This window comes from Acanthochromis polyacanthus, chromosome 3 (genome assembly GCF_021347895.1).
Source record: "Acanthochromis polyacanthus isolate Apoly-LR-REF ecotype Palm Island chromosome 3, KAUST_Apoly_ChrSc, whole genome shotgun sequence".
In the NCBI taxonomy this organism is placed as follows: domain Eukaryota; kingdom Metazoa; phylum Chordata; class Actinopteri; family Pomacentridae; genus Acanthochromis; species Acanthochromis polyacanthus.
The window spans coordinates 23,794,275-23,818,813 of NC_067115.1; the positions used below are offsets into that span (position 1 = coordinate 23,794,275).

Sequence of the window (24,539 nt, forward strand, 5' to 3'; positions counted from 1 at the left end):
AAGTGGATTGTGTGAGTGTGTGAGAGAGACTCTGAGTGACAGTGAGAACATGACCATCGTGGGAGCAAAACTGTGCGTGTGCGGTTGTGTGTGATTGTGTGTGCGTGCGTGGTGTTGTGTCTGGTGTGTGTGTGTGTGTGTGGTGTGAAGTGGCTGAGGCAGGCTGACATGGCAGAGGGGCCTCACACTTCCTGCTTGGCTGCTCATGCAAACCTTTTCTTCCTCTTTCCTTTCCTTTCTCTTCCTTTCCTCCCTCTTTTCCTCTCCTCTCATTTCCTTTCCTCCCTTTTCCTTTCTTTCCTTCCCTTTTGTGTCTGTTTCTTTCCTCTCCCACACCTTCTTTCCCTTTTGTCTGCCTCTTTTGCTCTCTCCTTCTCTCTTATTTCGCTATCCCTCCCTCTCTCTCTGCCTCTATGCTCAGGGGAAAGGGTTGTCATTGTACCATCGTGTTGAACCACTGAGCTGCAGCCACTTCATACATATGGAGGCTGGGGCCTCTTTTCTATTCTCCTTCCCACTCCCGGACTCACACACACACACACCCACCCACATAAAACACAGTCTTATATTGCTCTGTGCTCTACCTACGCTCAGTACCTGTTGCTATAGGTTAATACTCAAGCAAACACTCGGATCACTCGGATGGTGGTACCTGTTGATGGAGCTGACGCTGGGGACGCTGTCGTTGTCACAAACTCTCTCGGCCAGGAGCCTGTCCCGGATCTCCCAGGCAAACATGGTGGGGTTTTGGCGTTTGTAATCGGCGATCTTGTCGACCACTTTGGGTGTAGCAACCTTTGGTTTGGATCCCCCGATTACCCCGGGGCGGATACTTCCCGTTTCATAGTACCTGTCAAATAAAGATGAGAAGAAATTTGTCAGAAAAGGAAGCACATGGATGTTGTAGAAATACTAGAGGCAAAGTTAAATACAAGCAGATTTAATCGGTGTATTCTGTTTTCAATTATGTGTCATTGTAATTTTATATTGTTTCAATGAGGTGTTTTAATTTCTTAAAATATTCTGGCTAACTTTGAATTAATCATTTTCAATTAAAAATATGCAAAATAATATTCTTTATGCAAAAACAGCATGAAAGGAACAAGAGGCAGAGGAGTTGAAGGAAGTCATAATTTACAGTCATGACTGCAACCTCACCTGACATCTGACAATATTTATTGCAGGTGATTGTGCAAAAACACTCAACTCCCATGTAAATAAAAATCTGAATTAGTTCAATCGTTTGTCACTTTGTGTAGTAGAAGGGGTGGATTTGTGCTCTTGTGAATATTTACAGCTGCAAAATGTGCATGTGGGTTAAAATCAGAGCAAACTGCAGTGTCTACTATGAAATAACATGTCACTGTGCAACAGTGTGGCATATTTCTCTGACTTTAACAGTTTACGTGCTACAAATGAGGTTAAGAGCTCTGAGGAATATGATATGTCAGGCTTTGGCTGCACAGACAGTATTTAGTAGGATCAAATCATGACTGGTCTTTTCGTGGGATTTGCTGAAAAAAAGAAGAATATTTTTGGTCTTATCCTTTAAGAGACACCTTTTTTCTGTTTGATTCCTCTTTCTTTCCCTGGTAAAGCCGGTAAACGGCACAACTGAAATCAAATCATGATGGACAGGACAGCATCAAAACTCTTGAATTAATGATATGGAGTTCTGCTTCGTTGCCAACCTCAGCAGATCTGGCCTCCAGACAACCAGCATATGACATAAAAACACACTTCTGTTTCACTGCCCCTTTAGTTCACCTCTCCTGGTGGTGATTTGAACATTGTTCCACTCAGCCTCAACTCTTTTCCCTCTGAGCTCTCCAGAGGAGGAATGACCTTCCCTCTGCGGCCAGGACTTCTTTCTGGCTTAAATTCAAACTCTTCAAAAAACACCTCACATCTCACCGGCTTCTACTCTTGCATTTGATCCTTCTGTCTTGTGTCTCATTTCTTATGAGACAGACTCATTCTTTCAAGTCAATATTCATGTGTCCATGTTGATTAACACCTACTGTTGGCTGTTAATGTTCTCGCTGACAAAATGAAGTGATCAATGGTGATTCTGTGCTTTCTTTAATTTATCCAAAAGCTAAAATGAGTCGGTAGCTTCAAAGTCACAACCTTTGTAGTGTGAAATGCTCTCTCTCTGTATATCCATCCACAGCAATGTAGCAATGGAATATTTTCTGTGGAATTTCACACCTAAAAGTCGACAACCTCCCTCTTGATTTGCGTGACTCAAATTTCTGAAGCCTCGTATGAGCTGTGCATTAGGATATGTTTTTGCAAAAGTGGACCATGCATTTTGTCACCCACCCCATGTTTTTGCAAGAAAACACCTCACTGCATTAGGAATGATTAAAGCAGGCAAAACAGCATCAGTCTTTATGTAGCATACAGACATGTGGCCGTTACATTAAGGTGGGCTTGAAATTAAAACTGACAGTTTCTGTTTCTTTATCTAAATACCGTGGTGATAAATATTTGTTGCTGAATGTCTGTAATGTTTGGATGGAGTTTGAAAAGACAAATTTTGGGTCTTATCAGTTACTTCATTCGGCTGGTTGAAATGATCAAATTTAAGTAAATGAAAGCATCTTGGTGGCCTTTTTAATTTTGACTCCTTCAGTATTATCTTGTGTGTTTGACTGATTTAGTTCGTTCATCCTCGCAAAAGAAGATCTCTCTTGGACTTAGCTTGTCGTATAAAGGTGAAATAAAACCCTCACCGCCAGTTACATAATGCTGCAGTTATTCGATGCTGCTGCAGATACAAGTGTCAGCTAAACGGATAAATGTAAATGTACTACGCTCAAACACCTGTCACAAAATATTTCTGACGCCCGGCTTGTCCTTCGAACCGCTGCTGTTTTCTTAAGCAATCTCACAGTGTGACACAGAGCTGGGGAGAGGGTGGCACTGATGCACACACACTCAGACGCACGGATTCAGGCGTTTGGTGTCCACCATGGCTATTTCATGAATGTATTTGCATGCAGAAGGGGCAAGGAGGCAGGGGGTGGGAGGACAGCAAATGTGCTACACAGCTTGCAGAAAAGGGGGGATGCTGTGTGTGGATGCAAGCTGTCAGTCAGTCTTAAACCTGCTGCTGCTCTCTTCTCTCTCTCTCTCTCTCTCTCAACTGTACGGAAGAGTAATCCTTTCCGTGAAGATGCGAGTTCCTGTAACTGTGCACTTCCTTGTCTTTCTTCTTGTGTGTGTGTGTGTGTGTGTGTGTGCGTGTTTTGCGCTTATGTGCGTGTGCGCATTTTGACTATTCACAGCTGGAGTATAAACACAGCTAAAGGAAAAACAATCTATTTTCAAATGGAAAACTATTTAAATTATTCACAGCTGAATCATTGGTGAATAAACGAGCGTGGTTATTGATATCTGCACAACGATGAGCCAATACACACACACACACACACACACACACACACACACACACACACACACACACACACACACACACACACACACACACACACACACACACACACACAAGACACTCACACAAACACACAGGGTGGTAGAGTTGGTGTTTTTGTTCTGCTGGCACCAGAGAGACAGAGAGGAGAGGATAAAACAACCCTCCCTCCCTCCTTCCATCCCTCGATCCCCTCTCCTCCCCCCCTCACGGTAACGCTTCAGTGAGTTGAACGGCCAGGAAAGGGGAGAGAGAGAGAGGTAGAGAGAGGACGACGGAGAGCGAGAGAGAGGGAGAGAGAGAGGAAGAGAGGCATGGGAGAACAATGAGCAACACATTTTTTGATATAGCTGAGGGTCGCTGCAGCTAATCCTTCCCCTCCGTCCCCACAAATGGTCTCTCTGTCTCTCATTCATTTTTTTCTTTTTCCTGCACTCCTCTTCTTTCACACGCCTTTTCCCTTTTGATTGTGTCCCTTGTTCTTGTCTTTCTCCCATTCTCCATCTCCCTCTGTCCTTTTTTTTTTTTTTTTTTAGGGTGCAGAAATATGGTGCCACTTTCATTTTGATGCTAATTCCAAAAAGTGATGAATCTTTTCCCTTTTGTCCCCCTTTCTTCTCTGGGGGACGGAACGAGCAGGGATTTACTCTTGAATTTAGCTTTGAAAAGCCAAAGGGAGAGACAGACAGCGAGAGAGAGAAAAGGGGGGTGAGGATAGACACAGAAATATTGAGAGGGGTCGGACGAGAAATACAGGATACAGAGGGGAGAGAGGAAGGCGTAAAGGCAAGAAAAGAGCACAGAGAGCAGAGTGAGGCAGGTAAACGAAGAGGCAAGCGAAAATGAACGTCGACTCCGCTCAGAACGCGACTTGTTTATGTTGAAGAAAACAGTAGAATTGACACTAAGTGATTAAGTGTGACCTCAGAGGAGCATCTCTGACAAATTCTCAGCCAACACTGAACCAGCCTGTGTGTGTTCATTTTCCCTGATGTAAAAAAAAACCCAGTAATGACCCAAAATGAAACAGGTGCGTACATTTTTTTAGTCCTGTTTCATACTGCAGCACTTTAAAGTTCCACTTAATGCAAAAACGGACAGTGTTGAAAATAGATAATGGTGTAAGGAGGTTGACATTTTTCCTCCACCATCTGTTCACAGCACACCCAGTGCTACTGTGTGCATTCTCAGGACTGTCCAAATACACGTGCAAGTGTTTGTGTGCCTTTTACCTGCCCAGTATCTTGCTGACGCATCCATGGCTGACTCGTAGCTGGCGTGAGATGTCGCAGGGCCGAACGCCTTGATGGGCAAGTTCTACTATTCGCTGTCGAACTACATCAGGGAGGGGCCTGCCATTTACAAACACACCTCCAAGCTGGTTGACTCCACCATGTCCTAGAGGTGAGAGAGCAGACACAGTTTGAGATGGATCAGAATTAGGCCAAGGATGAGCGAGATACAAAAATGTTGTGACGTTGTCCGGTCATTGAGAGCAGAAGGTAGCATTAAATTACAACAGTTTACATTGGTTTAAATCAAAGGAAGAGTATTCACATGCAGGCTGATGATGCAGTGATGAGACCAGTTTAGAAGACTTGTACATGCGCAAAAATATAAAGGGCCCAGTGATAAAAAAAAAAAAAGAGCAATAAGAAAAACGTCTTTATTTACTTCTTTATTCATCCAATCAGATTGTTAGCATGAAATAATTTTAATTGTAGGACAGAGTTGTAAGTATTGGATCTGAACTAACAGCTTTTCCAACACAATCATAAGTGTTTTCAGTGAGAGGTCGGCTTAAAATCTACGCTCACACACAAAAACAGCTCAGTGCAATTGCAGTCCTCAGATGGCGAATGCTGAACAGCTACACTGAAGCAGCTGGAGGTAAAACAAAAAACAAAAAACAAAAAAAAAAACAACTTAAGGGGCAGGTTAGAATTGCTGGTTGTGGTCAGGATCTGTCCGGTCTGGAGTACACTATAGATCCCACTTTCTCTGTTTTAGTGCCACCTGTTCTCTCTCAGTTAAACTATTGTTTCTATGTTTCAACAGTTGGTAAAACCACATTCTGACATTGTTAGCTCCCTTGAATCAGAGATTAATACTGATAGCATGTACAATACCTAGATGTATGGTTTATTGTCTTGGTTGGGAAATGGTAACAGCCACACTTTCTGAGCTACCATCCCTCAGCTGGAGTTAATTTACTATCTCAAATACATCTGATTTCCCTCCTGCCGCTGATTTTTCCTGCTCAGCATAATAATACAACTCGGACTATTCCAAAGTGCAAACTTTGCCCAATTTCACCAGCGGCAAGCTAAGCAAAGATTTCGAGTAAATGAAGGGATTTCAATTAATTATTGACCAAGGCCTTGCACTGGCCCCTTAGTGAAAGATACCACTAATATTCCCCCTGAGGGATGAAAGTTATGGAGGAAATGAATGAAAGACAGCAAGGCTGGTATACACAGCACTGGAACAGAAGTTAAGCTGAACCTTTACACAACTGAATAATCTTCATGTAGCGGGATTGTTAATACATTTTTTAAAATTCTTCAACAGTAGCTATAAAGCACAGAAGATCATAGCTGCCCATTAGAGAGGTGCCTGAGAAATCTCCATTTTTGACCGGCTGATTAAAACAGCAGCAGCAAAGGAGTCTGAACAATAAATAGAAAATGGCTGTGAGTTAGGGGGGAAGAGCAAATAAGCAAGTTGATTTATATTTATATATCTTGTCTGCATTCATCAGTTATCCTGTTATGGAGCTCATCCAAGCATCCACTAATACATTCTGAGCAGGTCAGCAGGAAGCATTTGCACAGAACTCCACATTAAAGAGACGACCACATTTTTACATTTGCAAACTCTGAAGGCTCCGATGAACTGGGTCTGGTCAGAACCCAACAACTTCTTGATTTGAGGAGACAGTGCTAACCGCTACATCTGCCAGCTGAAACACTGAGTGAGAAACTGTGAGCAAGACAGAAAGACTATTTGGGCAACACTCTTGCTCCCTCCTCAAAATCATATGTGTATGTATATACTGTGCATGTATGTATCTCACCAAAGGCGCAGTATAAATCAACTAGAATTTCTCTACCATTTAATCCACTGGCTTTTGTATTACCATAGTGATTACGTCTTTAGGGGAAACACACACACACACACACTCTCTCACAGACACTAATCCTAGCTGTGGGGGTAATAGATTTTAAACACATAACCCCAGCAGGGATACCCCCTAAAACACCAAGCTGTCCCCCTGAACCTGTCCCCCTGTCCTCGCCTTCTCCCCACCAGCATAAAATAAAGAAACACACACAGTTTTCTCCGGCTTAAATATAAATAGGTCAATACGAGGCAGATAAATAGCAAAATGTGAAGTCTAGAGAGTCTCACTCTGAAATCAAACAAAGCTATTTCCAAACGGCTAATGTGGATGGTCACTCTCTTCCATACTACTTTATTTTTTTTTTCAGATAGAAGAAGCCTCATTATGCAGACGCCTGCTGCAGACAGCACAATTTGAAAAGCAATCGCTCTTTACCAAAGACAGCAATATATAGACAGAGCGATATCTGTTTATGCAATGCCCCTGTTGGCTGAGGCTCAACCGAGGCTCAAAGACTGAATGGCATGAAATTCAACAACCAGCGTGAACTTTAAAGACAGTATAATCACATCAGCTCAATCGAAGAATGAATTGTGTAGTATCAAATCTGTCATCAGATTGGTGCATTGAAGGTGAATTGTGCTGATTTTACACATCAGAATTAGTTCAGTCATGACAGTAAGTTGTGAACACAAAGTGTAAGTGCAGTTCGCTTCAGGCTGAAAAAACAACCCTGATGGTGCCACCTTAGGTTTGGACGCCACAAATTTATAACAGAAAGGCTGCTTTGCAAACTGGAGCCATGAACTTTCAGAGACTGCAACTTTTAACAAACTTTGAGGGCCTAAATGCAAATGATATTGAGTTGCTGTATGAAAAATATACAATCCAGCATTTGTGGAGCTTCACACGTACTTGGGATTTAAAGTCTGCACGTCTGCGGTTTTAATTTCAACTATTCTGTTTACATTCTACCCCTCACAAGTCCCCCAACTTTAGGAGTTCAAAATGATAAATCTTACACAATTAAGTCAGCTAAATCAAATAAACAAGAAAATCCTTCCTGACAGAAGTCTCTTGTTTTTATAAGTAATATATGTCTATATATTTCTTTCTGCTTCGGCAGTTTGGTACTGTTTCCTTTTGTTCAGCTGGATTTTGTATCAAGCATCTCTTTAAGAGCTGGATAGTGGACTCAAGTCACCTGGGCTCTGGTAATGTTATCACTAATTACTTTACATGTGATGTAGATGTATGGTTTTGCAGCTTTCTGCATTGGTGTTTTTTTTTTTAAATTAAAAATAAGAAGTACAGTCGACTTGGTATTCCGTGAATGATGACAACTTGCTGGCTTCCAGTGCACCTGCTGATAGATTCTGATATTAATAATGTGTACTGTGAACTCCTAGCACCTTATGTACCCAATAAGGAGCCAAAACAGCTTTAGTTTTAAAGCTCCAGAATCACAATTTGCTCCAAAAGGCTTTATGTCCTGTATATCCTCTATCCTTGGACGCTCCATTGGCTGGAACCACTCCAGTCTGAAGCTGCTGACCCCACTTTATAACCAGATTTTAATGCATTTTATGTGTTTATTAAAAATTTCGTGAGCAGAAAGAAGTAATAAAAAGATCAAAAATAACATGCAACAGATGCTCATAGTCAATGCTTTAACAGAGGACCCCCAAATCCAACTGTTTTTGTCATAAAGAAGCAATCTGCCGACTGATTCCTGTGACTTCATGTCCCATTCAGTTAATGCAGTAAGAACACACACACACACACACACACACACACACACACACACACACACACACACACGCATTTTCAGATATTCCTCAAAGCAAGAAAGGGCCTGCTGACCTACATGGACAAATTCAGGTCTGTAACGCTCCCTCTCTGTGACTGCTTTGTGTAGTTGTGCAAAGGCATTATTCCTCCCTGCTCTCTTTATTATTATTTCCTGAAACCTCTCGGTGAATGAAAGCACAATTTTTGCAGGGTCGTTTATAGAAGCCTACTGTGCTACGTCGTCCTCGCCACAGGTATCTGCAGAGAAGACTCTCTCCCTCTCTCTGCCTCCCTCTCCCTCTTTCTCAGATAAGAGTAAATGAAATGGTTCCTTTCACCCTTCCTATCTGGGCCAGGGCATGAAATACGCCTTGCTTTGTAAAGAGATGGAGAGGAATGACTTGTGACCTACAAAAACCGCCAGATAACTATTTATTCACTTATCTGTGTATTTACTGTTGGCATTAGGCGTTCAGACTCCCGCCATTCTTGGGGTAGGCTATAGGGATTATGTGTTTGAAATTTATTTTCCAAGCCTATAAATACTGATAGGGACAGAAACTTACACATTCTATGAAGGCATTTGTTTATCGGCCACTGTAGTATAATTCTCTGAATAAGTCATACAAGTTCTCATTTTGAGGCTTTCTGCCATGTTTTAGGCATCAGGAGCTAAAGTATAGCTCACAGGTTTTGTCATGATAAAGTAGAGAAGAGCAAGAAAATACACACAAATCGCCCTGAGTTTTTATGAGAAACTACTCCCTTTCTTGCAGACAGACAACTGAAAATAATATTTTGGAAATGGGTGAAGTTACAGCACAGAAGAATGTGGCGTTCCTTTGCAGCTGGGTGAGTTTAGTGACTGAAGTCCAACATTTCATCCCACTGACCAAACAAATGAACCACTTGCTCCCAGAAATTCAATCAACACGGGCCAGCTCAGGAGAAATTAGTAACAAAGATTTTGCCAAATTAGGGGTCTTGGCTTTAAAGGGTCTTTCTGTAAAAGCCGAACCTTGAGTCTCTAGAGGGGCAAAGCGTTGGCAGAGGCAGCAGCTTCATTTTCATCCTGCTGAATCAGAGAGGGACAGAGACAGTCAGGGGACCAGCGGTCATTATGCATCCCTGTTGTATTTTATTTATTTACCCTTTATAGGAGCTGACTTAGGAGCCCAGCACCTCCTTAAATGTTTGATTGATTCACTGTTTCCGGGAGGAAAAAATACAGAGATAAAGGAGAATATATTCGAGCTCCCCCATCCAGAAAATAAGGTCCATTAGGCTTCTGTCTCTCTCTTCCCGCTGCATTCCTCAGTGTCTCTCTCTCCCTTCTCTCTTCCCTTCTGTCCACCAACCTCTCTCTCTCTCTCTCTCTCTCTCATCTCTCATCTGCCTCGTCACGGCCTGACGGTTCAAAAATAAAGCAAAAGAGAAATCGCAACAAAAACGCCACCGGTCCCCCCCCCCCCCCCCCCCCCCCCTCTCTCTGTCTCTTCTCCGTCTTGGAAAAAGAAAGAAAGAAAAAAAAACATCTAGAAATTACTTTTGACTGAAAACCTGTTTGGAAAGTTGCCTGCGAGAATACAGATGAAGCAAATTTCCTTGAGCAAACACGGAACAGATCTGCGAGATGCGCCAGGCAGGCGTTTAGGACGCATGCAGTTATTCTGTGTTTTCTTTTCGTGGACTGACACATAATTAATATTTTGTGGAGGAAAAGCGGCTCCAGGACGCTTGTTAATAAACAAATAATCAATCTGTTTTGCAGAGATTCCCAAGAGAAGAAGTCGTAAAAAAAAAGTAATAATTTATTAATTCTATTTTCTAATTCGTTTTTCTGTGACACTGATCAGGATAAAGCTTGATTCAGTCTTTCTTTAGGATTGATGCATTTTTCCCCCACATATTGTCAGCAATTGTTCTATCTTCAGAGTCGCACTTATATTTTCTAAGTAAGTCACTAAAGGTAGGCCACAGCCTCGCCTGCTTAATATTCAGCATGCCTCCATTACCATTACAATACGTGATTATGAAATTCAGCTCATTATCATCACAATTACCTGCTATAGATTTTTAAAATATCCCCGCTATATATGGCTGCTCGCGGTAGAAATTACTCTTTAAAGTCAGTAAAGTTGCAATCAGGAGGCTGTTTTACGAATTATGTTACATATTCACTTTCCCCACCATCAGTATGAAAAACGATTACTTCCAAAATGAAAAAAGGAGATGTGCAACAGAAAGTAATAAGGCAGCATCTCTGTAATGATAGCAATCAGATTTTTAAAAATAAAACTACATATATTGTGAGCACATGCGTAGATTTGTGCTGCGAAACACGAAATAATCTCGTTTTATATGAAGCAAAACGCGACACTTTAGAATTCCGCTTTAAAGACACCATTTAAACTCCCTACCACACACACCCTCGTGGACTTCAGGCTGTTTTATGAAACCATTACACACTCTTATACACACACACGCACACGCACACACACACACACACACACACACACACACACACACACACACACACACACACACACACACGGAGGCACAAAGCGCACATCCATACTCGCGCAACAACATTTCCACGCGTCACAGTCGATTCGTCCCGACCTCTCTCTCTCTCTACCTTTGACATTTTTAGGTGTAATCGTTTTAAAGCGTCTCCGGGCTTTGACATATATAACTTTAGCTCCGCTGCTACCGTCAGCACCGCGGATCATTGGCTTTGGTGAAACGGCAGGGAAGAGGAAACGTGATTCGTTCTAGCTTCTGGATGAGTGTGTGTGTGCGTGCGAGGGGTTTTCTTTTCTTTCTTTTTTTTTTTAATCCTGCAGGATAACACACCGTGGGAACCTCTGTCAGTCACATAACACGCGTTCTCTCCGGGACTAAAGTGCAATAAAATATAGAATGCATAATCTATTACGCGCTGAAATGCTTGTAGGGACGCTTTATTGGAGTTTTGAGCGCAAAGACAAAATATAACATGCGCAGCCACACTGCAGGTTGCGAATATAAGGATCACATAAAATTAGCACAAACTCAGCTTGTTTAAAGTACACCTAAAGTGTTTTTTATATCATTGTTTATTGTTATTTGGGCCTCCACAGCCATCCCCTGGTGCTGACTATCTGAGGGTATTAATTCCATTAGTTAGATAGAAGAGTTTAGTTAGCTGTGCCATACAGTCAGTAGGACCTATTTGATTATAAAGCAGGTTTTCCTATAAAATTTTAAGACTATGAAAATTTAAAGTGCTGGTTTTCCATCATTGACACACATAGAGGCTATTTCTATAGGTCAGTGAGAGGGGATGTAGCCAGTTTTTGGGGGGGAGGCAAAGTGAAGTGAAAAAACAAAGCAGGGGCCGCCATGTCACGACTGAGTGACCAAGTTGTGTCCCCCTTTTATATCCATGCATGGCCCTGCCTGGAGCTGCTCAGCTGAAGTGTCCTCAAGCAAGAAACTGAGGCTGAGTTGAACCTGAGATTCATTATTGCTGTTATTATCATAAAACCTGCGCATATCTCAGCCTGCACCTGTGTGCGTAAAGTGTTAACAGTTCATGCGTAAAATGCGCACTGTGTGTCTGTCTAACTTAGAACCACTGTTACTGTTTGTGGATCAAGTTCGGCTTTTAGTCATACTTTGATACACCAGTGGGTCTCTCTCTCTCTCTCTCTCTCTCTCTCTCTCTCTCCCCCCTCCATCTCTCTCTCCCTCACTCCCCCCCCCCCCCCCCCCCCCGACCCCTGCACCTCGCCTTCCCTTCAAAGGAGGAAAACGCAGCAAACCGTCCGTCACAAGGCACCAACAAACACAACACAAAGCAGGCCTACATCGCCTACATTTCACCATACAATTCACAAAATCACTTCATCTCTTCATCCCATGCATAACTCAATTCAGTGTACACCTACGCGACATTCACTGTGAGCGTTTAAAAACTACAATGATGAGACATTAAAAAGACAATAGCTTATATGAACTTCAAATGCAGAAATGGGAGAAAATCCTAGATGAATTATTTCAGCTTTCAGATTTGTATATATTCACGTTTGAAACAGTTAAAAAATATCTACATTAAAAGCCGTTTAGAGGAATAAACATTTGTTTGTTTTTAGAAAAAATATGCCTACAAGCGGCAATAAATGGAGACCAAATTCATTTGCACCACAAATTTACTTTCAGACTGTTTAGAGATTTTTCAGAAATGACTTCAGCTTATTCAAGTAAAGATTTAACAGTTAAACATTTTTGCAAACATCCTGGAACAGGCTGCTTTCTGTGAGCGAAATGCGAGTTCTCTTTTATTTAAATGCAATTTTTAAAAATGGGTTTGTTATCTTTTGTTATAGTATCAGTCAAAAAATAAAATAAAAAACAGACTTTAAGACTGAAAAGAATGCAGTGTTTGATGCATGTTTATTATGAGTTGGTGGTCTGGGGGTTGGCTCGGTTCAGGGTAGATGGGATCATGCAGATGGAGGAAATTATAAACGTGTAAACTTACTGTGCATTGCCGCAAACGGGTCGTGCTTACAGTGAATCTCCATCGCTACGGTGGGGCTGCAGGGCCCCGGTGCGCTCTGAGGGGACTGGAAAATGCCACCGGATGCCCCGCTTCAGTCGGCCACTATATACTGACAAACCGTGACCTCCAATGAATGAAAAGCGCAAGGCTGCCAGTTCCCTTCAAATGAAGAACTTTTTATGCCTAATTTAAAAACGAAAATTGAACTGATTGAAAATGTGACACGGTGCGCTTTGAGTTGAACTCATAAAAAATATATCAAAACATCAAAAAGTAGAGATTTGCAGGTGAAAGAGAAGAAAGAAATGGTGCCAAAAAATGCGAATCAGAGACGGGCCCCCTCCTCATGGGGACGGGACACAACAGCGGCTCTGTTCAGGCGTCTCCGAAACCAGAGGAGGGAAACGACAGCGGTGGTGCTCATTCCTTCAGCTGCTCGTCAACGCCAAGCTGCTACCAGTCCCAAGACGTAAAAAATGTAAAAGTTTCACAGAAGAAGAAAAAAAGCGGAACAAAGTAGCCTTCCCTCCTTTCTCGCCTTCTCGGTCCGCTGACCGTGACCCCTGAACCGATGGAGGCTCAACTTTCTCCTCTCAGTCTGTGCAGAAATATTTCAAAATAGAAAAATACAAATAAATAAAAACAACTGAGCTGAAAGGGAAAGGAAATAATCGTTACAGATCCACTGTTGGGTGTGTTTTGCTCCGGGTTCTTTTCTGCACATTTCTTCTTGTCATAAATCGTCCTCGGCAGTTGGTCTCACATGAACACTTGGTTATCTCCCATCAATAAAGCGACTGAGCGCGGATGACTGCTCACATCTTGAAGTCTCATATCCCACCGTGCCAATAAAAAAAGAACGAAAATTACGCAGCAAAAAATATATATTAAAAACGCACTCTCTGGTTGGAGTATAAACTACTGGAGCTAACTTGAGAGTGGTTGTGTTGCTTGTATGAAGGAGAAGCAGCTCTTGGTCACTGTGTGGACCAGGACTCACTGCTGCAGGACTCTCGGTTTATATTGTGAGTTTTGGAGACGGAACAGAAGGAAACAGTCCAGTCCAAAAAAATTTAAAAACGGCACTTTTTCTCCGCGCTGGAAGCCACTGGACGCCAAACGCTTGCGGTGTAAATGTGCGCACAGACGGGCTTCCCTGACCTGTACGGTGAACAGCTGCCTGCGCCTGCCTGCCTCCACGGTGGCGCACGGCGCGTTTCAGGACCTGCTCTCGTGCGGACAGCGCCCGCGCTCCCAACCCCCTGGAACCCTAACCTACACGCGCCGGCCAGCCGCACGTCACTCCCGGGGCGTTCAGCCAATCACGACGCGAGTCCTGCCGCCACGTCACCGCCAACCCCAGACAGAACCGGGCGGGGGTCGACGGTGATTGGCCGCGGCGAATCCCGTGGGCCAATGACGCCCCGCATGCTTTGTCCGTCCGCCAATGAGGAGGCGCGGCGAGGCGACGCTCGGCTCGGGGAGTAGATGATCATATGTTTAATTTCAATTAACCAAGTAAAAAACCTAATGCCTTTATACCCATTTGCGCTCAATTTATTCATGTCAATATTAAATGGCTAATTAATTGAGTATTACTAAAAATGAGGCTTAGTTGCAGCAAGGCTTTATAAATGCTCAAGAACTCAAACTGCAGTTGTCCATCTTTCTGTATTATAGGTAGCTGTAAGAAAAATAAAAAATCTAAAATTAGAAAGGTAGCTTTTGTAGGCCCGCAGCATTTTTATGAAACACATTTAGGTTAAAGTTTCCAAAAATCTTTCAATTCTGTGCTCCATCTTTAGGCCAGAGTTGTCAAGTATTATGAAAACAATTGGCCCTGCATAATTTCTCTATTTCCCTCCATCCTTCAGCACAATGTTATAAATCTTTAGCTTGGGGAGAATTGGGAGACAACCTATGAAACATGCATTGCCACTCATTAACTAATTGATTGCGGATCCAAACGGAGGTGCTTTTTAATGAAATGCAATTGGCGAGCTCCGCATTTCCACTCCAAACTGTGAGAGGGGGGATTCAATACATGTGCGTCCCACCTGATTTGAGAGGGCATATCAAAGCCTCGCCCCTGTAATATTAACCACACAAATAGCCTAAAGCATGAGCCAAATTAAAAAGTGTTATTTCCCTTCTTCCTGTTTCTCGACATTTAATCATTTTAGCTCCTCGGTGCATATATATATATATATATATATGTATACATACTGCACATATTAACCCTTAGATTAGACACATTTAGAGGATATACTGGGGAACAATTCTCCCTACATGCTACATTTGGCATAATTTGACAAGTTGTTGTTCGCAGTGGTTCAATCAACAGCATCCACAACAATGTTTACCTTATTTTGCTCACTTTTTCAGGTTTATCCTCAAAAGATTTACGTGCTTGATGTACCTCAAGGCAATGCATCTGTTTCTGAAAAGGTCAGTGCTAAATTATTGAGTTTTATTTCATTTTCTGATTTTTACATTTGTAGATTCCTTGCTCTGTATTATTGGTTTCTTTCCATTCCTACTTTCATGATGTGCACTTCTGCTTTCAGAGAGTCAAATTGGCTCATTTTTGAAGCCCTCGCAGCCCCAAAACTACTTTAAATCATACAAAAAAAATCACGCTCTCAGTTTGTTATTTATAAAAGAGTGTTACAGAAAAACAGAACTTTTCTCCATGTAAATTAATGTTATAAAAAGCTGGAAGCTGGTGGGTTTTCCTCCTTTCTGTTTGAAGGCTTCTTACTACGGATGTTTACTAGAAAAACCACGAGGGGGCGTTCAGCCTTGGTCAATGTGTCCTTACGCACACGTACGTGCACGCAGATACACATACTTGCAAATACAAGACATGTACAGGAACTTTACTGTCAGCGTGCTGTAAGTTAACAATCCTCCAAGCAGTCCACTGGAGGCCCAAACTGACCAAAAAAACAACAAACACCAGAAGCATGTTGATCCAAGACACACAGGACCGCTGCATGTGTGTCTGTTTCTCTGAACCAACATCTTCAGCACTAAATGTGGTTTCATGAATCTTCATTGATTCCACGTTCGTGCCCTTTAATCCACTGACAGTAAAGCCCATTTCCAACATTCACACTAATCCTCATTCATATTTCACATCTCTTTACTGAACTCTCATCAATTATAAGGCCTCATGCAAACCTGGCAGACAGCAAACCTGCTTCATTTGGATTTTGTTTTGCCATTTTACTTTTAGAAGGGGATAAAATCAGATAGACTAAGGTGTAATTAAAAACAACAGAGAAAAAATTGGATCGTGTGCAATCAACCTTTAGGCCTGAATTGAGGCCACACAAGAAAGAAATGACCAAAAGTAGACGAAGACTGGCAATGACGGAGATGCTGCTGCAAGAAAGTACTCTGTAAATTGAGAAATTTGTAGACTACTTGGCGTTTTAAAATACATAACACAAAGCACATATTTTTTTAAAAAAAGGAAAATACTGTTTTCCCCTCTTCCCATACATTTATAAAATTAAATAAATGATATTTTGCATTGCCAGAGCAGGATATTTAGCTCTTGGGTTTTCCATACAGACACTCAAACCCACAATCCTATCACATTTTGCGTTTTTTAAAATACATTTTTGTTGCAACCGTATTCGTTCTCCTCTGCAGCCAGAGTCTGTTTTTTTTTTATTGAGATATAGACACTAGCGCTTCTCTTCCCCACAGAAGTAAATTGCAGCCGTCGTTCTTGTCTCTCCGATTTGCAAATTAAATACATAAGCAATTAAAAAATCCAAACACAATCAATCATGTATACAAATTGTTGTTGCTTTAGGGTTGGAAATTTGGAGAAAACTTCCATCAGGGTAGGACGACTTTAATCCGGGGATCCAAATCCATTACCATATTTCATTACCTCTCCAGTGTTGGAAATGGGAGGATGGGAGGGTCGTGGAGGAGGAGGAGGAAGAGGGTCTGTGTACTTTCTTAAACATTAGTAAGAATGTGGTTGAGCTGTGATAATCATTTGGAGGCAAATTGGAGCCAATGTTGTTGTTTAAGTGCTCCATCTTCCTTTCCTCCTCTCCCTTTCCCCTTCCCTCCATTCACCATGAAAGCTTGGGCTGTTTTGCTTTTTTACGCCCGAGCCTCGAAACGAAAAAGCAATGAAAAATTAATAGCGCATGTTAACTCTACCAGCTCGTTTATTACACGCCCGCTGACTGTAAACATAATGAGAAAGCTCCCGTATCTCTTCTTAAGTTTCCATTTGCTTATAAAATATAAAAGTCATAACTAATAAATAAAATATATGGACTGCAGGAGAGTCTCGAGGTGGAGCCGAGCAGGTAACTCACTGACTGCTTCCTTCTTCCATGCAGAGGCCTGATCAGATGGACCTATTTGTAATCATTTGGCTCTTTGATAAAGCAAGTAAAGACCAGTCTGTCATCTGTCAGGTGGAATATACGGCCCTGCTGGTCATTATATCGGCTCATGTTCTGTGTTACGATGGGGCACTTGAGGTCAAAACGAATGTAGGCTATGTGCCATGTGAGGTCATCTCTCCCTCTCTTTCTTTCTCCCCTCCCTTTCTGTCTTCCATCCTCCATCTCTCTCACTCTCTCTATCGCAGCTTCTCTTGGTGTTCGTTGCGCACTGGCACAGCATCTGTTTGACTCGTATTCTGCACGCTTTAGTACGCGTTTTAGCAAAGACTTTTAGGAATGGAGAATCAAATAGTCCTTATCAGAAAATGTAAGTTGCACGAAGCCTGAATAGCCGCGAATCGCGGTTTTCATACAGTTTGGACACACAAAAGAGCCTTGTCCCCACAGCAGATATGGACAGGGATCCAAATATGCTTTTTTTAATTTTTAGAATTGACGGAAGAAGGATGTCACATTTTTGGAAAGCTTATGCAAAAAAAAATCATTCATGGAACATAACAGATGTGAGCTACGTCTAATTGTTTTGATTATTAATAATATAACGTTGCTTGCTGCCCCCACATTGACTCAAACAGCGGCCCTGCTCTTTGCAAAGAACGCGCTTTTTCGGACTGCCAACCTGCTGGGCGGGAAGAGAGGAGGCCTGATTAGATCCACGTTCATTCTCACTGGTTCCCCTTTGTACCCCGAGCACGTATTTTAAAGTGACAGGAAATGGAGAGGCTGTAGGTATAGGCCCTGGGCCCTAAAGACTTTACACATCAACAGGGGAGGGCCTCCTTTAAACTCTGATTTCCTCAGTGGTTAAAAAGGTTATTATCCAATTGCTACAAATCCCATTGCTTTATCAGGGGTTAGGCCCACTCCACAAAAGGCTGCAAAGGAGACATTATTTGTCTTACAGACCACTGGCATCGTTGGACGAGAAATTTCCATAGAAGGCCGGGCACAAGCTAATTTATTTCTATTATGAGACAAGGTGTTGGGTCTGAACACGCTTCCTTGTCACAATATTACGAAAGAGATTTGTAAAATCTCACTTAACGTAGTCTGTAAACTACTCTAAAATATTGTTCCAAAATGGGTTATACATCCATTATGAGTTCATTGCAATAAACTCAGCAGTAAGCAGCAGGGGCATCACTAAAGCAGATGTTTGCTTTTCCGGAGAAAAGGCTGCATGACGCACAAGCATTTCCTGTTCAAAGAGGCTGATCACCTGCCCACCGTTTCTTAATGACAAACGACGTTTTATCAATGCAGACACAGCGGGCAGCAATATGAAATGATGTGATATCCATTGGGTGCCATAACAAGGTCGATGGCCTGATCCATTGCTGTACCAGACCCCGCTGTTTTATGAATAGGCCTATAGCAGATTAACCTGTTGAATAAAGTAATGGAGACACCAAGAAAACCGCCAAGGAGGCAGATATTCTTTCAGCGGTCATCAACTACTGTGCGCAAACTATAAAACCAAACAAAGAACTTCCACACCATCATCTCAAAGAACCATCCGGCCGGTTTTTGTTTAACACAGACATTTAACAGACATGAAAACCACACATAGCAGCCACGAGCTTGTCCAAATCCACTGTGCTTTTTATTATTAACATCAGTCCTGGTATTCACGTTCCTCTCAGGTGCACTGACCAACACGTCTAACTAACCAGACACATAATGACTCACAAAACCAACAAGCTAAGTCACTTTTTGTTTTTCTCCTAGCACACATGTGAAAAATATAATTTAAAAAAGTTTTTTTTTAAAGCCTTTGCTGGCACCCCCGTCTAATTACATTTCAAACTAGCAAAAATGTTAAGCCCACATTAAAAAAAATAACATACACATTCACTCCAGTTTTAATTAAAGTCTAACGACTTTCTTGATTCCAGCAAAATGAGGATTAAAGCAGATGATCAACCTGAGCGGAGTGTTTCATCGCAAAAGTTACAAACTGCAGAGAAAAATTCCTAAAGTGAGATTATACTTCAGCCTTTCCTATTTTTCGTTATCCAGGGCCACTTTAGAAAACTTTGTAATACTTCAAATAACTCAAAACAACACAGAAAAGTCAAAAAGGAAACATTTGCAAAAACTTACATCTCCATGAATAAGTTCCACAACTTTTAAACTTTCACTGCATCAAAAAAAAAAAAAAAAACACAAAAACGGACAAACACCACAAAAAGAGTTACCTCGACAACAAGCTAAGTCCAACTCTTCATAAAAGTGAAATTTAAGCTCGAGTGAGGCGGTGCGACCCTACCTGCTCTCCCCAGCCGCAGTGCAGGACTCTTGGGCCCCTGGTCCATGTTACCCGGATAGAACAGGGGGAGGCGATGGAGGGAGAAAAAAGGAAAAGAACAAAAACTTTTTCCAGTGTCTCCCTCTCTTCCTCTCTCTCTCTCTCCCTCTCTCTCTCCCTCTCTGGCACTGTTTTCTCTTCTCCCTCTCTTTTTTTTCTTTCGTCCTACAGTACTTTTGGGGCGAGTTGTAGGTTGAAATAATTCGACCCTTCCGCTCCCTATTGCACTCCCTGCAAGTGCTCAGTCAGCTGCAACTAAACGCTTTAGGTGGAAAAAAGGCTTCGGGGGGAAGCGTGAAATGATCACGCCGAGTAAAAGAGCCGCTCTCTCAATGTGCGCTCATGTCCTGTCCTTTTCCTGCACGAGCTCGCACACACCAATGCAATTCGCGCGCGCGCCCACGAGCACGTATTAGCATGCGCGGCCACGCATACATACACACGACATGCAACCTCCACCCTTCCCTGCAGGGCCGCGCCCCCCTCTCTCGCATCTGTTACCAAGTTCCACTTTACTAAACTTTCCCGCCCCCGCCCCGCTCTCCCTCTCTCTGTCTTTCCCTCTTTTATGTTAGATTCATTTCCTCTGACACACACCCCGTTGATAGCTCTGGACGTTGGTGGGTAACATTAAATTACAGTCTAGCTATGCGTAAAAGCCAGCTCACGTTTTGCTCCGTTTTGATTAACTCACGAATAAGAGAAAGATTTTTCATTAAGCGTATTTATGTTCAGCGTCTTTTCTGTGTCTTCCAGAGAACGCTTGTGAGAGTTCCTCCAAACTTGCCTCCTACTCAGTCAGTATACACCTGTTACGCACGGTGCTCTTTACGCATTACGCACGGACTGAAACACCGGAGCAGCAGCAGCAGGTGCAGACACACGGAGCTACAGCTTCAACCCGTGCAGGTGGAGAGGGCTGCCTTCCCCTCCTGCACGCACTGTGCGCAAAGTGTTGGTTACAAAACGGATAGTTCCGCTCCTCAGCTCTGATTGTTCGCAGACACACACCTGTGAGCGCATAACATTGAATTTAAATATTAATTTGCCAACTGAAAATTTCCACTCATACTGATACTCACTGCTTTGTTTGGTTCTCGTCGAGAACTTTTATTCTCTGGCGGAACAATGGCATTAAACGTGCGCTCTATTCGACTCTTCAGGCAGGTTTTTGCAGTCATTTTGGATCAACTCAGAAGATTTAACACCGCATTGTTTAGACTCGAGACAAGCCAAAACTTCGAAAACTGAAGATTAAAAATAATAATTAAAAAAAACATTACAGAAAGTGTCATCTTTTCCTTCTCTGGTCACTCTTTAGTTATAGCGTTTCTGTTGACTAGAAAAGCTGAGACCGTGAAAGTGTGCCTTTGGGGGAGAAATTGTGATATGGCCTCGAGCTCGAGCCGAAAATAACCGGAATATTTTTTCTGTAGTGAGACACCATACGTACAAGCTCACATGTGAAAATGCGTGGAAAAGACACGATAAACAGCCTCATTCAGGCACTTTTGTGTAGATAAAAACACAGCATTTCAACACAAATTCTTACCGGACCGGACCCAAATTGCGAATTAAGATTTTAGCAGATAATTGTGAGTAGTGGGAGTCTCTTCTTCTTCGTCTTCTTCTTCTTGTCCTCCAGACGGCGGCGGGTCTCAGGGTTCACGCGCAGCCCGCAGACTATTGAGTGCGGAACAAAGCGCGAGACATCGACCCATTTTTGCCCTGCTTGTCGTCTCGCGCTGCAACACTCCGACCCTGACCTCCGGCTCGCGCCCACCAGCATCCAAACACAAACACTAACGTTTCCGTGTGAAAGGCGACAAAACAACACACAAAAAAGAGGCTAAACTTCGACCTCCAGCCCGAAGAGAAGACCCCAAATATGTAATTTTAGACTTTTTTCACGAACATATCAACTTGTGCTGCTCTGGACTCGAAGACAGGAGATTTCTGCCAGCATTAAGTGGGTGACATGTTGGCCTTCTCACGTATAAAACTTCATAACTCGAGTCTCGTGGAAAATGTACTTTGGCTAATATTTCTGCTGCTGTCACTCACCAGGATATTAATAATGATTAGGCCTACATATATTGTCAGTGCTACTGTTCCTGAATCCTCGGCAGACTCGTCTCATCCTTATCTTTTCATGGACCCAAAAGTTGAATCTGTATGCATGGCCATGGCTGCGGATTATTCACTGCATTTCCTGAAACGTGTGAGCTCGCAGGAAAGACTGTACAATTATCTGCCATTGAGCTGTTTGCAGAAACCAAGTTATTATATTCCACTTAAGTTTTCAGTTCTTGGTTGCTCTGCCAAGTTTACAATGCAGCGGAGATTAATTAGACATTATGTTGGAATTTTCATTTAAAATTTTTTAATAAATAAAATGGTGGCAGTTGAATGGAAATGTGCTTCATAGCTTAAGACTTGTTTTAATTAAGCTTTACCTGGCAATTCGTGTTCATAGTGGGGGTGCGAATTTTCGGAAAAAACTTTATAAACAATAAGCCTTCAAAATATATACAGTTGAAATAGTACAACAAAATTTTTTTTATCATTATAAAAAAATAAATGCTTTCATATATGATAATTAATATGTAAATAATATGGACATAATATAAGAAATTGACATTTTTTATATTCGTATATTTTAAATATGGATTAATTTGCACATGGAAATGGCAAAAATGTATTCACACTGCATACAAAACTTTACCTAAAGCACTGTTTTGCAATTTATTTGTTTATACTTTTTTAAAACTCTCTTAGACAAGGAGCTGCTTTTTTTCTTCTTTATCCTTTCATGGTTCTCCTGCAGCCTCACGTGTCCCTCCACATTTAGCCTGCTCACTGGATCCCTTTAAAGAATTCGCCATAGTTTAGATATTAATCATGACTTGTTTGTTTTCCATCCCCCGTGCTAATTAATGTAATTAATATGAGGGGGAGTAGTTGGATCGGTGACCCGCGCTCTGACCGAGCGGAACCGTAAAGAATCGCATTAAAACGCGAGGCAGAAGAACGAAAGGGACGATTAGAACAATAAGTAAACACGTAAACACAGGAGGAGATGCTGCCTGCCTCTCTGGGACTCTTGGCTTCCTGCACAGCGTTTAAATTTAGTGTGAACTACAGGCAAAGACAAAGCTTTAAAGGCCTGTTCAAAGGAGGGCTGCAGACAAACTGGAGTTTCAGTGAGGAAAATGAAACATTGCATCTGCATGTGTGTTATTTAGAGGCTCAAAAACAGTGAGTAAAAGTAAAAGTCCTGCCTTTACAATGTTACTTAGGTGGAAGTATGTGTTTAAAATAGCCTCAGATTGCAGATTTTTTTCATTGTTTTGTTTGCTAAACTCTTAAAAACACTGCATTTTGGATTATAGTGTTTAATGTTGTAACTGCTGGGCTCAATCTGCAATAATGCATTCTTATTTGTAAAAATCTTCATATATTTTGTATGAAAACCTTCATTCTGCAAAGAAACTCCAGATGTCAATCAATACAGGACAGAAAAAGTTCCATATCTGAAGTGTTGTGGATTTGAAAGAAGAATCAGAAAATAAAGAAATAAAGCAGAAGTGCCTCAGAATTAGACCTGAGCACAGTGTTTGGGTTACTTTCACCCACTGTTCCTAAATACAATTTAACTGCAGCCCAAAATGTTCATAATAAGTGTTTAAACATTCAGTATAATGTTAAATAATATTCGAGAAATGTCTTATATGTTGGAAACTTTTTTCCAAGATAAACTGTTTGATTTAAAGTATCCCAAGCCCATGTTTTTGAAACAAATACGACTTATATTCTTTTACTTTTCATAAGTGATAATTTGCTCTTTAATTCTCTGATTTGTTCAGTTTGAATTATTTTTTTGAGTTGTCTACACTCCTTTTTGCTTCACATTTGGTAAATCCTTGAATTCTTTTCAAACTTTGTTATAAAACTGCTCTATGAAAAGGTCTAAATCTTTACCTCCTTACATGGTTTCTTACCCAAAAGGCCCTATTGAATGTTTCTACCTTGAAGCACACCATTCATGGCTTCAATAATGCTCCGTTTGGCTTGACATAATAATACTCTTGTGTTAGATTTCTTTACACTAAGACAGAGAAACCTATACTAATGCTTTTATTTTTTAAAAAACTTGCCTCTGGTGCTCATGTGTTTGCCTTTGCTTTCCTTGAAACACTCAGAGCCACAGTGCTGATTGAGCTTACCTCTATATCCCCGGGATTTAATTCAGAGTGGCACTTCACTGTGGCGACACAGGGTTCTCTTTTTGCAGCCGTGGTGCCTGGGTGTTGTTGTGACCATACAGGTTGGAAGGGGGCTTAAGGGCTGCAGGGCGGATTGAGAAATGGGACACATTATTTGTCCATGAAACATTATGTGACACAACATGACACCAGGCCATTTGTATGTAAAGGTAAACATTTCAGCGTGACGATTCGACAAGAGGGGACAAGGCTCCTGTCAATGTGGTTTTATACCCACAGCTGAGAAAGAGGTGTTGTGGCATCGTGTAGTGGTGAAGTGTGTATGTGGGACCTTGTGTGTGTGTGTGTGTGTGTGTGTGTGTGTGTGTGTGTAGAGCTTCTGTTCACAAATTTAATCCCCATAGACACAAGTCACTTGGTCCAGTCTGAAAAGGTGTTGTTAGGCTTGTTCTCTTGTTATTTTTTTATTCCTTCACAGAAAGCACGGACAGACTGTTGATCAAAGAGCTTCACAAAGTGTTTCTTGTGATGTGTGTGTGTGTGTGTTTTAACTGTGCTGCAATTGCATTTATTTTACGAAAAGTGTCAGTGTCACAGACTCCCAACAACAGATTTTAAGCACCAAGGTTAAATTTACGGACAATAAAAGGTGCCTCAAATAAA

The 24,539-nt window shown here is 41.8% G+C and overlaps 1 protein-coding gene across 4 annotated transcripts in view; it reads right to left on the reverse strand.

Annotated features, from left to right (window-relative positions):
- Positions 1-20,038, reverse strand: part of pax5 (paired box 5) — a 63,360-nt gene extending 43,322 nt beyond the window's left edge. For 2 of the 4 annotated variants that reach the window (XM_022206056.2, XM_051945929.1), the window contains exons 1-3: positions 12,880-14,137; positions 4,672-4,837; positions 653-850 (exon numbers count right to left, since the gene is read on the reverse strand). In XM_022206056.2, the coding sequence (XP_022061748.1) occupies positions 653-850; positions 4,672-4,837; positions 12,880-12,922 (407 nt within the window). In that variant the 5' untranslated portion in view covers positions 12,923-14,137. Of the gene's footprint in view, positions 1-652; positions 851-4,671; positions 4,838-12,879; positions 14,138-19,611 lie in introns of those variants that run through there. The other 2 variants (XM_051945928.1, XM_051945930.1) reach the window with 2 other exon arrangements.
- Positions 20,039-24,539: the final 4,501 nt, after the last annotated feature.